This window comes from Bos indicus x Bos taurus, chromosome 23 (assembly GCF_003369695.1).
Source record: "Bos indicus x Bos taurus breed Angus x Brahman F1 hybrid chromosome 23, Bos_hybrid_MaternalHap_v2.0, whole genome shotgun sequence".
In the NCBI taxonomy this organism is placed as follows: Eukaryota; Metazoa; Chordata; class Mammalia; order Artiodactyla; family Bovidae; genus Bos; species Bos indicus x Bos taurus.
In genome coordinates, this window is record NC_040098.1 from 10,662,130 (window position 1) to 10,678,204 (window position 16,075).

The window sequence follows — 16,075 nt, forward strand, 5'->3', positions numbered from 1 at the left end:
GGTACAAGGAAAGCAGAAACTCAGAAAGAGTTTAACTCCTTAGCTTCTTGCTTTTTCCTTTCCCAGATCTTTGCTTAGCTAGCAACTCAACTAACGTGTAGAGTCGGAAAAAAGAATGAAATTATTCAACACTGAGGCATGGTGGTAAATGGGGTGGGGGGGTTGCCTCCTTTCTCCTACACTTGGCCTGGGAACAAACTAAAATCTGCTCTATCTGTGACTGACAAACTAAAAGGACTTTGTAATTCAGCCATTCACTTCCAACAAGTCACACAGTCCACGAAGTTCAATTTGTATGGGGTATGCTTTTTCCAAGAGTGAAAAAAAAAAAAAAGAATACTAAACTAACTGAAGACATTTAAAAGTATTTATAAAGAAATTAGTAAAAATATCACATTTAAGATTTTCAAACAGTGGTTCTCAACTTTTTTTCTTAGGACCTTAATACATTTTTACCAGTTCCTTTAAAGTAACAATAGCTTCATATGTTAGCATAAATTATTTTTATGGAAAATAATTATATTTCCCCAAAACAAAACAAAAAAAAATAGAAGAGTGGTGTTGTTTTATAATTGTTACAAATGTAAAATGTGTCTGAAAATAAAAGACAATCTGATTCTCATATCTACTTTTAGATTCATCTGTTGCAACTACAAGTTTTGGTTGAAGTATATGGAAAAAATCCAAACCCACAAAGATAATAGAAAAGATAGGAGTTTTTTAACAGCCTTTTCGGATAATCATGAATACAATCATCTGATACTACATCAAAATTGGACAGGTATTAGTTTCATAAGGGTCAGTTGCAATGTAGAATCTGAGATCATATCAATGAATTTTTCATATGATGTTACATTAAAATCCATCCAATGGACCTTTTACTCATGAGTGATTTCGTAACATCCTGCATTGGTCCCTGGGAAAATACTGTTCACTGAGTCACACAATCTTCCAAATGTTAACACATTTCACTGTATACTATCTTAAAACACATTCATTTATACTCATTGATCTCATCAGAAATCTTTTACGTTCTGGGAAGCTGTCCAGCTCTGAGTAGCAGATACAAATTTCCCCATACTGCACTTTTCACCTGAAAACTCAATGGTAGAAACACTGTCACTTGTTGTCCTGGAAGTGACAGGCTCATTGCATTAATCTGCAAGAAATTATCTTCCAAATACAGAATAGCCAAGTCTGAATAATCACAGCTTGCCCTTTCAAATAAAAATGATGCTTCACAGAAACAATCCAGCCAGTTCAGTTCTCAACCAAAGTGCACAAGTGCTTCCCCTTGAGATAACCTCTGTGTGTGGGGGGGCGGGGGGGGCGGCGGGGGGCTGGCGTAGTGTTTTACATGTGCTTTCCCATCTGTCTCAAAATACCAAAACAATGTGAAACTCAACGATTAGGATTTAACAAAATGAGTATTTTTTTACACTGCATCAAGGACATTCTTAAGTGAAACCTGCTTTCCTTTGTCTTTCTTATTTAAGCAGTAAGTGAGGACAGGAAGAACACACTGCTACTGGTATGATCTGATGTCACTGCCTAGATCTGCGCTAAGGCTCCAGCAGTTTTTCACCACTGCAGCTTAGTACCATCAGTGCAAATGTCAACACAGTAAAAAATAGTAAGTAACATCTTAGTATTATAATGAAAACAATTTTGACACTATGGACCCCCAAAAGAATCTCAGGGACACCACAGGGATCCATGGACCACACTTTGATAACTACTGCTCCAAAATATTTTCACTTTTGGCAAGGATAAGATCCACTAGCTTCCACATAATATAAATAGCAATAAATCTAAGCAAAACACAACTCAAACAAACAAACAAACAACCCTCTTACCTTTGCCAAGACTAAAGACAAATGGTTCATTTCTATCATGACTGGAATCAAACTTCTTTCCAGTTGACAATTTCCCTTTGTAATGGACATAAACTTTGTCTCCAATCATTGGTGTTTCCTCACTATTTCCCACTCTCTTGACAATCTAGGAAAGACAAATGTCAAGAAAAAAGGAGGTTAAACATTTTTCTCTTAATCGGAGAATAAAAATGTCACTCAGTCCATGCCACATCACTCAGGCAGATTTGTAAACAACTGTCTGTCCTTTCTAAAGGCCTACCTCCCAGTTCTTGCAATAACCTTCACTGTTAGAAAACTGTCCTATACCACTAAATATTTAATACTACTGTTAACCACACTATTCTCTCAAAATAATAAACTAATAGAGCTTGTTTTATTGCTTTAATGCCCCATGTTTTGACACTAAAATCTCTGAAAACACAGAGCTAGTTCATGTACAAACTGAATTAGACCAAAAACATTAGTGGACTTTCAAAAACATTCAAAAGTAAGTCTGAAGCAAAGTTTCAAAGGTAAGATTTTTACTTCTCTCCTTTGCTAAAAACATTAGCTTCTGACTAGATTCCATTAGTTTGGTTTTATTTCAAAAAGCCCAATTTTCTGATATAACAGGTTATACTTCTTACTATCTGAAGAATATGCAATGTGTAAAAAAAAAAAAAGTTTGATATGATACTGAATAACTTGTGTTCTAGTAAAGGAAATGTCAGAAAGTTCCAAGTTGAAAAATATTTAACTATCATAAAATCCAGTATATTTATTTTGTTCTTGGCAGAGCAAGACACTAATAGAGTTGGTCAAGTTCTGGGAAAAGAAAATCAAATCCAGGCATGTGGTGTATAATTTATTCTGTCAATCACTTATGCCAAATTAATCATTTTTGCTAGATAACAGAGGATGGTAACTAAACATCTTTTGTGGGGAAGGGTCTGAATTTTTATCGAAAGAATGATCTGTTCCTGAATTCTTTCTTGAGATATAACCTCCTTGCTCCACCCTCATATCCTCACATAAACACTGTGAACTAAGATTCTACAACTTTCTTGGTTCAAAAGCCCAGACATTCTAAATGGAAAAAAAAAAATTGCAACTTCATAAAAAGCTGAACTTAATCAATTCAGTAAAGCTGCAGGATTACAAATTCAATATACAGAAATATGTTGTGTTTCTACACACAACAAAATATCTGAAAAGGAAATACTGTAGAGAAAATAATCCCAGAAATGCAAATGAATCAGAATGGCAATTATCAAAAAGACAGAAATAACAAGTATCGGTAAGGATGTGGAGAAAAGGGAACCTTGTGCATTGTTGGTGGGAATATACACTGGTACTGCTGTCATGAAAAGCAGTATGGAGGTTCCTCAAAATACTAAAAGTAGAACTACCACGTGATCCAACAATTCCACTTGTGGGTATTTATCCAAAAGAAATGAAAATATGAACTGAAAAAAGATATATGCAACCCCATGTTCACTGCATGTTCATTACATTAGCCAAGATATGAAAACTGCCTATGTTCACTGATAAATGAATGCATAAAGAAAAAAAAATATATACATATATATGGTGACTTCCCTGGTGGTCCAGTGGCTAAGACTACATGCTCCCAAAGCAGGGAAAAGGGGTTCAATCCCTGGTCAGAGAACAAGATCTCGCATGCCACAACTAAGTCTCAGCACAGCCAAATAAATAAATATTAAATATATATATATATGTTTGTATACACACACAATGGATTATTATTCTGTCATAAAAAATAATTAAATCTTGCCGTTTGTAATATGGATGGACCTTGAGGACATTATGCTAAGTGAGATAGGTCAGACACAGAAAAACAAATACCGTATGACCTCACTTACATATGGAATCCAAAAAGAAAAAAAAAAACAACAACCAAATTTACACATATACAGAGCAGAAACAGACTGGTGGTTGCCAGAGGTCAGAGTTTGAGGGGAGGGTGGGAGAAATGGGTAAAGGGAGTCGAAAGATACAAAATAAGTAAGCCATGTATGTAACGTACAGCAGGGTGTGACAGTTAATAATATTGTAATGCCTACTTGAAAGCTGCTAAGAAAATAGATCTAAAAAGTTCTCATCACAAAAAAATTTTTTAAACTATGTGTGGTGACAAATATTAACTAGAGTTACTGTGGTGACCATTTCATAATATATACCAATGTCAAATCATCATGTTGCACACCTGAAACTAATAAACTGTTAAATTCTACCTCAATAAAACTCTCATTCAAATAGCATCAAAAACTATCAAACAGTTAGGAATAAAGTTAATCAAGAAGGCAGAAGATTTGTACACTGAAAACTGCATGATTCTAATGGAAGGAACTGAAGAAGACACACATAAATGGAAAAGGCAGCCTATGTTCATGAATGAGGAGAATTAAAAACGCTAAAATGTCCATACCACTGAAAGACAACTACAGACTCAATGCAAGCCATATCAACTTTCCCATGGTATTTTTCACAGAAATAGAAGAACAGGCCCATGAAAGGCCCAAAATAGCCAAAGCAATCCCAAGAAAAAAGCTGGAGGCATCATATTTCCTGATTTCAAACTATATTACAAAGCTACAGTAATAAAAACAGACACATGGACCAATGGAACAGAATCAAGAACCCAAAAATAAACCTCAGCATACACAGTTAACTCCTATTTGACAAGGGAGCCAAGAATACTCAATGAGGAACAGATAATCTCTTCAATAAAAAGTGCCAAGGAAAACTGGATAACCCCATGAAGAATAAAACTGGACCCCTATCTTACACCACTCACAAAACCTAACTCAAAATCAACAACAGACTTAAAACATAAGATTTGAAACTATACAAAACATGTGAAGGAAAACAAGGGGAAAACCTCCTTGACATTAATCCTGGCAGCAATTTTTTTGGATATGACACCAAAAGCACAAGCAACAAAAATAAATAGGTAGAATATCAAACTAAAAAGGTTCTGCACAGCAAAAGAAACAATCACCAAAATGAAAAGGCAACCTATGGGGTGGTAGAAAATATCCACAAACCATATATTTGATATCCAAAATATATACGGAACTCATGGTTATTACAAAAAAAAATCAACAAATAACAACTGTTAATAAGGATTTGGAGAAAAGGAAACCCTTGTGCACTACTGATAGGGATGTAAACTGGGACAGCCACTACGGAGAATGGTATGAACTTTCCTCAAAAAATTAAAACTAGAACTACCATATGGTCCAACAATTCCACTTCTGGGTATAAATCCAAAGGAAATGAAATTATTATCTCAAAGAAATACTGAATAGGGATGTGGTATATATATGTACTGTGTAGTGTTAGTCGCTCAGTTGTGTCTGACCCCACAGACTGTAGCCCTCCAGGCTCTTCTGTCCATGGGTTTCCCAGGCCAAAATTCTGAGGCAGGTTAGCTGGTTAGCTTCTCCAGGGGATCTTCCCAACACAGGGATCAAACCTGGATCTCCTGCATTGCAGGCAGATGCTTTACCTTCTGAGCCACCAGGGAAACCCATAGATATGTATAACAGAATATTGTTCACTCACAAGAAAGAAGGAAACCATACCATTTGTGACAACATGGATGTACTTTGAGGACATTATGCTAAGTGAAGTAAGTCAGAGAAACACATAAATGGTGTGATACCACATGTATGTGAAATCTAAAAAAGCTAAATTCACAGAAACAAAGAGCAGAATGATGGTTGCCAGAGGAAAAGGTTGCCATGAGGAGATGGTGGTCAAAGGGTACAAACTTCCAAGTCATAACATGAATTAAATTCTCAAGATCTAATGTACAGAATGGTGACTGTAATTAACAACAGTGTATTATATACTTGAGAACTGCTAAGAGAATAGATCTTAAATGTTCTCACCACAAAAAAGAAATGATAATTATCTGAGGTGATGAAGGGGTGAACTAAACCTTTTGTGGTAGTCATTTCGAAACATTTAAATGTATCAAATCATCACATTATACACCTTAAACTTACATAATGTTATATTTCATCTCAATACAGCTGGGAAAAAATAGTTATAATTTAAAAACTAAAAAGCTAATTTAAAAAAAAAAAACAGGAGAACCATTACTGCCCTTCTAGGGCTCAAGAGGAAAAAATGTTTCCAAAAATGTTAATCTAAGAGAAACCTCACAATATTCTGAAAGAGCTCATGTTCATGAACTGCATGTGGTACTGGGGAGCCTCGGCTGCCCCTGGAGGGCATCTGCATTTCTAGGACTATAACCAAGTAACTGGGCTGATGGAGTGAAGGGCACCCAGGGAGTCAACGCTGTTCACATGCACAGTAATACTGTGGTATTACTTCAGGTTTCCCCAACAAGCTGAGTTTAGTGCCTAAATCTGGAGTTGTCTTAAGAAAACAACCTAATCTCAATTCAGTTTAAAAATGTAAGCTCCATAAAGAAATTTTATATTACTGGGTTAGTTTCTGACTGACTTCCAAGATCTGCATTGGTCTTAAAAAAAAAAAAAAAAAAAAAAAATATATATATATGTTAATAAGAGACAATTACAAACATGGCACTGTATTAAATGCTTTATATAATCTTAATTCTATGAGATAGGCAGTATTATTATTCAAATTTTACAAATGAGGAAACTTCTCACAGATATGTTACTAAATTGCCCTAGGTCATGGCAGTTAATAGACCTATTTAATCTTCTTGGGAAAAGCAAGAGAGTTCCAGAAAAACATCTATTTCTGCTTTATTGCCTATGCTAAAGCCTTTGACTGTGTGGATCACAATAAACTGTGGAAAATTCTGAAAGAGATGGGAATACCAGAACACCTGATCTGCCTCTTGAGAAATTTGTATGCAGGTCAGGAAGCAAGAGTTAGAACTGGACATGGAACAATACACTGGTTCCAAATAGGAAAAGGGATTACGTCAAGGCTGTATATTGTCACCCTGCTTATTTAACTTATATGCAGGGTACATCATGAGAAACACTGGGCTGGAAGAAACACAAGCCGGAATCAAGATTGCCGGGAGAAATCTCAATAACCTCAGATATGCAGATGACACCACCCTTATGGCAGAAAGTGAAGAGGAACTCAAAAGCCTCTTGATGAAAGTGAAAGTGGAGAGTGAAAAAGTTGGCGTAAAGCTCAACATTCAGAAAACAAAGATCATGGCATCCGGTCCCATCACTTCATGGGAAATAGATGGGGAAGCAGTGGAAACAGTGTCAGACTTTATTTTTGGGGGCTCCAAAATCACTGCAGATGGTGACTGCAGCCATGAAATTAAAAGGCACTTACTCCTTGGAAGGAAAGTTATGACCAACCTAGATAGCATATTCAAAAGCAGAGACATTACTTAGCCAACAAAGGTCCGTCTAGTCAAGGCTATGGTTTTTCCAGTGGTCATGTATGGATGTGAGAGTTGGACTGTGAAGAAAGCTGAGCGCTGAAGAACTGATGCTTTTGAACTGTGGTGTTGGAGAAGACTCTTGAGAGTCCCTTGGACTGCAAGGAGATCCAACCAGGCCATTCTGAAGAAGATCAGCCCTGGGTGTTCTTTGGAAGGAATGATGCTAAAGCTGAAACTCCAGTCTTTTGGCCACCTCATGCGAAGAGTTGACTCATTGGAAAAGACTCTGATGCTGGGAGGGATTGGGGGCAGGAGGAGAAGGGGACGACAGAGGATGAGATGGCTGGATGGCATCAGTGACTCGATGGCTGTGAGTCTGAGTGAACTCCGGGAGTTGGTGATGGACAGGGAGGCCTGGCGTGCTGCGATTCATGGGGTCGCAAAGAGTCGGACACGACTGAGCGACTGATCTGATCTGAATCTTCTTTTTTTCTTCTCTGTTTTTTGGCCACTGTATAATCGTAAGGGATTTGATTTAGGTCATACCTGAATGGTCTAGTGGTTCTCCCCACTTTCTTCAATTTAAGTCTGAATTTGGCAATAAGGAGTTCATGATCTGAGCCACAGTCAGCTCCCAATTTTGTTTTTGCTGACTGTACAGAGCTTCTCCATCTTTGGTTGCAAAGAATATAATCAATCTGATTTCGGTACTGACCATCTGGTGATGTCCATGTGTAGAGTCTTCTCTTGTGTTGTTGGAAGAGGGTGTTTGCTATGACCAGTGCATTCTCCTGGCAAAACTCTGTTAGCCTTTGACGTGCTTTGTTTTGTACTCCAAGGCCAAATTTGCCTGTTACTCCAGGTGTTTCTTGACTTTCTACTTTTGCATTCCAGTCCCCTATAATGAAAAGGACATCTTTTTGGGGTATTAGTTCTAGAAGGTCTTGTAGGTCTTCATAGAACCGTTCAACTTCAGCTTCTTCAGCATTACTGGTCAGGGCACAGACTTGGATTACTGTGATATTGAATGGTTTGCCTTGGAAATGGACAGAGATCATGCTGTTGTTTTTGAGATTGCATCCAAGTACTGAATTTTGGACTCTTTTGTTGACTATCAGGGCTATTCCATTTCTTTAAGGGATTCTTGCCCACAGTAGTAGATATAATGGTCATCTGAGTTAAATTCACCCATTCTAGTTCATTGTAGTTCGCCAATCGCTAAAATGTCCAATGTTCACTCTTGCCATCTCCTGTTTGACCACTTCCAATTTGCCTTGATTCAGGGACCTAACATTCCAGGTTCCTAAGCATATTGCTCTTTACAGCATTGGACTTTACTTCCATCACAGGACACATCCACAACTGGGTACTGTTTTCGCTTTAGCTCCGTCTCTTCATTCTTTCTGGAGTTATTTCTCCACTGATCTGCAGTAGCATATTGGGCACCTACTGACCTGGGGAGTTCATCTTTCAGTGTCCTTTCTTTTTGCCTTTTCATACTGTTCATATGGTTCTCAAGGCAAGAATACTGAAGTGGTTTGCCATTCTCTTCTCCAGTGGACCATCTTTTGTCAGAACTCTCCACCAAGACCCATCCGTCCTGGGTTGCCCTCCATGGCATGGCTCATGGCTTCACCGAGTTAGACAAGGGTGTGGTCCATGTGATCAGATTGGTTAGTTTTCTGTGATTGTGGTTTTCAGTCTGTCAGCCCTCTGATGGAGAAGGAAAAGCAGCTTATGGAAGCTTCCTGACGGGAGAGACAGGCTGAGGGTGAAACTGGGTCTTCTTCTGATGGACAGGGCCATGCTCAGTAAATCTTCAATCCAATTTTCTGTTGATGAGGGCTGTGTTCCTTCCCTGTTGTTTGATTTGAGGCCAAACTATGGAGGAGGTAATGAAGATAATGGTGACCTCCTTCGAAAGGTCCACGCACTGCTGCAGTCAGTGCCCTAAACCCTGCAGTAGGCTACCACCGACCCACGCCTCCATCAGAGACTCCTGGACACTCACAGGCAACTCTGGGTCACTCTCTTGTGGGGTCACTGCTCCTTTCTCCTGGGTCCTGGTGTGCACAAGGTCTTGTTTGTGCCCCCCAGGAGTCTGTTTCCCCAGTCCTGTGTAAGTTCTGGCAGCTCTACGGTGGGATTAATGGTGACCTCCTCCAAGAGGGCTTATGCCATTCCCAAGTCTACTGCACTTAGAGCCCCTGCCCCAGTCCACTGCTGACCCATACCTCCACAGGAGACACTCAAACACAGTTCTGGCTCAGTCTCTGTGGGGGTCTCTGGGTCCTGGTGCATACAAGGCTTGTCTGAGACCTCCGAGTGTCTCTGACAGGTATGGGGTTTAAGTTTAAACACAATTTCACCCCTCCTACCATCTTGCCCTCTGCCCTTGCACATGGAGTATCTTTTTTTGGTGGGATTCAATACTCTCCTGTTGACAGCTGTTCAGTAGCGAGTTGTAATTTTGGAGTTCTAGCAGAAGATGATGAGTTCACGTCTTTCTACTCCACCATCTTAGTTTGTAGAATCCCTTATGATTATACCGTGGAAGTGACAAATAGATTAAAGGGATCAGATCTGATACAGTGCCTGAAGAACTATGGATGGAGGTTCATGACATTGATAACAGGCAGTGATCAAGACCAACCCCAAGAAAAAGAAACGCAAAAAGGCAAAATGGATGTCTGAGGAGGCCGTACAAATAGTTGAGAAAAGAAGCTAACGGTAAAGGAGAAGAGGAAAGATATACTAATTTGAATGCAGTGTTCCAAAGAATAGCAAGGAGAGATAAGAAAGTCTTCCTCAGTGATCAATGCAAAGAAACAGGAAAACAACAGAATGAGAAAGACTAGCGAGCTCCTCAAAAAAATTAGAGATACCAAGGGAGCATTTCATGCAAAGATGGGCACAATAAAGGACAGAAATCGTATGGACCTAATAGAAGCAGCAGATATTAAGAAGAGGTAGCAAGAATACACAGAAGAACTATACAAAAAAGATCTTCATGACCCAGATAACCACGATGGTGTCATCACTTACCTAGAGCCAGACATCCTGGAATGCAAAGTCAAGCGGCCCTTAGGAAGCTTCACTATGAACAAAGCTAGTGGGGGTAATGGAATTCCAGCTGAGCTCTTTCAAATCCTGAAAGATGACACTGTGAAAGTGCTGCACTCAATATGCCAGCAAATTTGGAAAACTCAGCAGTGGCCACAGGACTGGAAAAGGTCAGTTTTCATTTCAATCCCAAAGAAAGGCAATGCCAAAGAATGCTCAAACTACCGCACAATTTGCACTCATCTCACATGCTAGCAAGGTACTGCTCAAAACTCTCCAAGCCAGGCTTCAGCAGTACGCGAACTGTGAACTTCCAGATGTTCAAGCTGGATTTAGAAAATGCAGAGAACCAGAGGTCAAATTGCCAACATCTGCTGGATCAGTCAAAAAAGCAAGAGAGTTCCAGAAAAACATCTACTTCTGCTTTATTGACTACGCCAAAGCCTTTGACTGTGTGAATCACAACAAACTGTGGAAAATCCTTAAAAGAGATGGGAATACCAGACCACTTGACCTGCCTCCTGAGAAATCTGTATGCAGGTCAAGAAGCAACACTTAGAACTGGACATGGAAAAACAGACTGGTTCAAAATTGGGAAAGGAGTACATCAAGGTTGTACATTGTCACCCTGCTTATTTAACATATGCAGAGTACATCATGCAAAATGCTGAGCTGGATGAAGCACAAGCTGGAATCAAGATTGCTGGGAGAAATACCAATAACCTCAGATATGCAGATGACACCACCCTTATGGCAGAAAGCGAAGAAGAACTAAAGAGTCTCTTGATGAAAATAAAAGAGGAGAGTGAAAAAGTTGGCTTAAAACTCAACATTCAGAAAACTAAGATCACGGTTTCCGATCCCATCACTTCATGACAAATAGTTGGGGAAACAGTGCAGACTTTTTTGGGGGGCTCCAAAATCACTGCACATGGTGACTGTAGACATGAAATTAAGAGACACTTACTCCTTTAATATGCTGTCTATACACAGACAGCATATTAAAAAAGCAGAGAAATTACTTTGCCGACAAAGGTGAGAATGGTCAATGCTATAATTTTTCCAGTAGTCATGTATGGATGTGAGAGTTGGACTATAAAGAAAGCTGAGCACTGAAGAACTGATGCTTTTGAACTGTAGTGCTGAATACTCTGTTGAGTCCATCAGACTGCAAGGAGATCCAACCAGTCGATCCTAAAGGAAATCAGTCCAGAATATTCATTGGAAGGACTGATGCTGAGGCTGAAACTCCAACTCTTTGGCCACCTGACACGAAGAACTGACTCACTGAAAAGAAAGCCTGATGCTGGGAAAGATCAAAGGCGGGCAGAGAAGGTGACGAAAGAGGATGAGACAGCCGCATGGCATCACTGACTAGATGGACATGAGTTTGAGTAAGCTCCGGATGCTGGTGATGGACAGGGAAGCCTGGCATGCTGCAGTCCATGGGGTCACAAAGAGTCAGACACGACTGAGCAACTGAACTGAACTGATTTTTTGGCCGTGCTGCACAGCATGCAAGACCTGAGTTCCCTGACCAGGGATCGAACCTGTGCTCCTGCAGTAGTCTGGTGTCTTAACCACTGGACTATTAGGGAAGTCCACAGACCTATTTAATCTTAACCAAAAGCCCTATGGTGAAACCTGAGGCTTTAGACAGTGATAGATGGTAAGATTTAAAGGGTTTACAATCTCAAAATGTTTCTTACAGGCCTAAAAATCTTATTGGATTTACTCCCTAGAACAAAGCAGGGCCTGAGGCAAGTTGTTCTCTGCACCAGTGCTCTGAAAAGATAAAAGAGCAGAAGATAACAACCTGCAGAATTTCCATGGTCTTGAGAGGCATTCTGGAGTTTGGGATGAGTAATTCACACATCATGGTCAACAAAAGACTCCGAAATGCAGTACTTGGATGTAATTTCAAAAATGACAGAATGATCTCTGTTCGTTTCCAAGGCAAACCATTCAATACCACAGTAATCCAAGTCTATGCCCCAACAAGTAACACTGAAGAAGCTGAAGTTGAACAGTTCTAGGAAGACCTACAAGACCTTTTAGAACTAACACCCAAAAAAGATGTCCTTTTCATTATAGGGGACTGGAATGCAAAAGTAGGAAGTCAAGAAACACCCGGAGTAACAGGCAAATTTGGCCTTGGAGTACAGAATGAAGCAGGGCAAAGGCTAATAGAGTTTTGCCAAGAAAATGCACTGGTCATAGCAAACACCCTCTTCCAACAACACAAGAGAAGACTCTACACATGAACATCACCAGATGGTCAACACCGAAATCAGACTAATTATATTCTTTTCAGCCAAAGATGGAGAAGCTCTATACAGTCAACAAAAACAAGACCAGGAGTTGACTGTGGCTCAGATCATGAACTTCTTACAGGCAAATTCAGATTGAAATGGAAGAAAGTAAGGAAAACCACTAGACCATTCAGGTATGACCTAAATCAAATCCCTTATGATTATACAGTGGAAGTGAGAAATAGATTTAAGGGCCTAGATCTGATAGAGTGCCTGATGAACTATGAACAGAGGTTCGTGACATTGTACAGGAGACAGGGATCAAGACCATCCCCATGGAAAAGAAATGCAAAAAAGCAAAATGGCTGTCTGGGGAGGCCTTACAAATACCTGTGAAAAGAAGAGAACCAAAAAGCAAAGGAGAAAAGCAAAGACATAAGCATCTGAATGCAGAGTTCCAAAGAATAGCAAGAAGAGATAAGAAAGGCTTCCTCAGTGATCAATGCAAAGAAATAGAGGAAAACAACAGAATAGTAAAGACTAGAGATCTCTTTAAGAAAATTAGAGGGAACCAAATGTACCAAGGGAACACTTCATGCAAAGATGGCCACAATAAACGACAGAAACGCTATGGACCTAACAGAAGCAAAAGATATTAAGAAGAGGTGGCAAGAATACACAGAAGAACTGTACAAAAAAGATCTTTATGACCAAGATAATCACGATGGTGTGATCACTGACCTAGAGCCAGACATCCTGGAATGTGAAGTCAGGTGGGCCTTAGAAAGCATCATTACGAACAAAGCTAGTGGAGGTGATAGAATTTCAGTGGCGCTATTCCAAATCCTGAAAGATGATGCTGTGAAAGTGCTGCAGTCAATATGCCAGCAAATTTGGAAAACTCAGCAGTGGCCACAGGACTGGAAAAGGTCAGTTTTCATTCCGATCCCAAAGAAAGGCAATGCCAAAGAATGCTCAAACTACTGCACAATTGCACTCATCTCACACGCTGGTAAAGTAATGCTCAAAATTCTCCAAGCCAGGCTTCAGCAATATGTGAACCGTGAACTTCCAGATGTTCAAGCCAGTTTTAGAAAAGGCAGAGGAACCAGAGATCAAATTGCCAACATCTGCTGGATCATCGAAAAAGCAAGAGAGCTCCAGAAAAACATCTATTTCTGCTTTATTGACTATGCCAAAGCCTTTGACTCTACGGATCACAATAAACTGTAGAAAATTCTGAAAGAGATGGGAATACCAGACCACATGACCTGCCTCTTGAGAAACCTGTATGCAGGTCAGGAAGCAAGAGTTAGAACTGGACATGGAACAACACACTGGTTCCAAATAGGAAAAGGAGTACATCAAGGCTGTATATTGTCACCCTGCTTATTTAACTTCTATGCAGAGTACATCATGAGAAACACTGGGCTGGAAGAAGCACAAGCTGGAATCAAGATTGCCAGGAGAAATATTAATAACCTCAGATATGCAGATGACACCACCCTTATGGCAGAAAGTGAAGAAGAACTAAAAAGTCTCTTGTGAAAGTGAAAGTGGAGAGTGAAAAAGTTGGCTTAAAGCTCAACATTCAGAAAACAAAGATCATGGCATCTGGTCCCATCATTTCATGGGAAATAGATGGGGAAACAGTGGAAACAGTGTCAGACTTTATTTTGGGGGGGCTCAAAAATCACAGCAGATGGTGACTGCAGCCATGAAATTAAAAGACGCTTCTTCCTTGGAAGGAAAGTTATGACCAACCTAGATAGCATATTGAAAAGCAGAGACATTACTGTGCCAACAAAGGTCCATCTAGTCAAGGCTATGGTTTTTCTAGTGGTCACGTATGGATGTGAGAGTTGGACTGTGAAGAAAGCTGAGCACCGAAGAATTGATGGTTTTGAACTGTGGTGTTGGAGAAGACTCTTGAGAGTCCCTTGGACTGCAAGGAGATCCAACCAGTCCGTTCTGAAGATCAGCCCTGGGATTTCTTCGGAAGGAATGATGCTGAAGCCGCAACTCCAGTCCTTTGGCCACCTCATGCGAAGAGTTGACTCATTGGAAAAGACTGATGCTGGGAGGGATTGGGTGCAGGAGGAAAAGCGGGCGACAGAGGATGAGATGGGCGGATGGCATCACTGACTCGATGGACGTGAGTCTGAATGAACTCTGGGAGTTGGTGTTGGACAGGGAGGCCTGGCGTGCTGCGATTCATGGGGCAGCAAAGAGTCGGACACGACTGAGCAACTGAACTGAACTGAACTGAATTCACAGAGCTACAAGGTTGAAAGCCCTCTGAATGAAGATAGCATGGTACACATCTATAATGCTAAAGTCTTTATTTTACAGGTCTTCAAACTTTGGCTTAGCATATAGCAAGCAAATAGTAAAACATGTATATTCAGAAGAGATTGATGTTTGTGAATATGTGAAGAAAGCTTTCACGTAAGCAAGATTAGCCAAAACAAACTAAAAGAAAAAATCTCATTTGCTACTGATAACATAGGTTATATTAAAACTCAGCTTACTGATAATATTTAAATAGTTCAATCTTTTCAGCAAAAAAATTAACCTTACAAAACCTGAATACATCACAACAGTGTAGGAGAAAAAAGAACTTACTATGACTAAAGCCATTTAACCTCTCTATTATATGGAATAACAACACATATATCTTCCATATATAAATGGAAGAATCAAATGTGCTCTGTCTCAAAAGACCTCTGTGAGGTTTAAAAAAAAACCACTTGTAAACATAGTTACAGAGTGAAAAAAGTGTTTTTAAGGAGGAACACTAATTCAAAAGTGAGATACATTCTCTGATTAAACCTCAAAAAAATGTTTTCATTACACACAGGAACTCTATGTAAAAAACAAATCCTTTTGAACTTTTCAAGTCAACTTTTTTTTCCTTTAAGAAAGTTTTTTTTTAAATTGTCATTAACTAGTTTTAATATTGGAGAAGGCAATGGCACCCCACTCCAGTACTCTTGCCTGGAAAATCCCACAGAGAGAGGAGCCTGGTAGGCTGCAGTCCATGGGGTCGCTAAGAGTCGGACATGACTGATCGACTTTACTTTCACTTTTCACTTTCATGCATTGGAGAGGGAAATGGCAACCCACTCCAGTGTTCTTGCCTGGAGAATCCCAGGGACGGGGCAGCCTGCTGGGCTGCCGTCTATGGGGTCACACAGAGTTGGACACGACTGAGGTGACTTAGCAGCAGCAGCTTTAATATACTTAAATATTAAAATAATTGCCCATTTATACTCTGGTGAGAATAGAGAGAGACAGTCTTTTTGGAGTCAGACATAACATAAATCCTCAGACCTGCATTTACTGAGATATATGATTTGGGGCAAGTTAATTTACATAGCTGGCCCTCAGCTTTACTATCTGTAATCTGGGATTAAAAATAAACCTGCAGTTATAAAGACCAAATGAGAATTTAGCTGTAGCGTTTGGTACTTGGTAAGCCTCAATAAACATAATCCATCTCAATGCTCAGTTGCTCAGTCATGTTT

General features: G+C 39.7%; 1 protein-coding gene across 2 annotated transcripts in view; it reads right to left on the bottom strand.

The window, feature by feature from the left end:
* FKBP5 (FKBP prolyl isomerase 5) overlaps positions 1 to 16,075 on the bottom strand; it is a 122,244-nt gene that overhangs the window by 55,518 nt on the left and 50,651 nt on the right. For both annotated transcript variants that reach the window (XM_027525365.1, XM_027525364.1), the window contains exon 4: positions 1,857 to 2,001. In XM_027525365.1, coding sequence (XP_027381166.1) covers positions 1,857 to 2,001 — 145 coding nt within the window. The remainder of the gene's footprint in view (positions 1 to 1,856; positions 2,002 to 16,075) is intronic.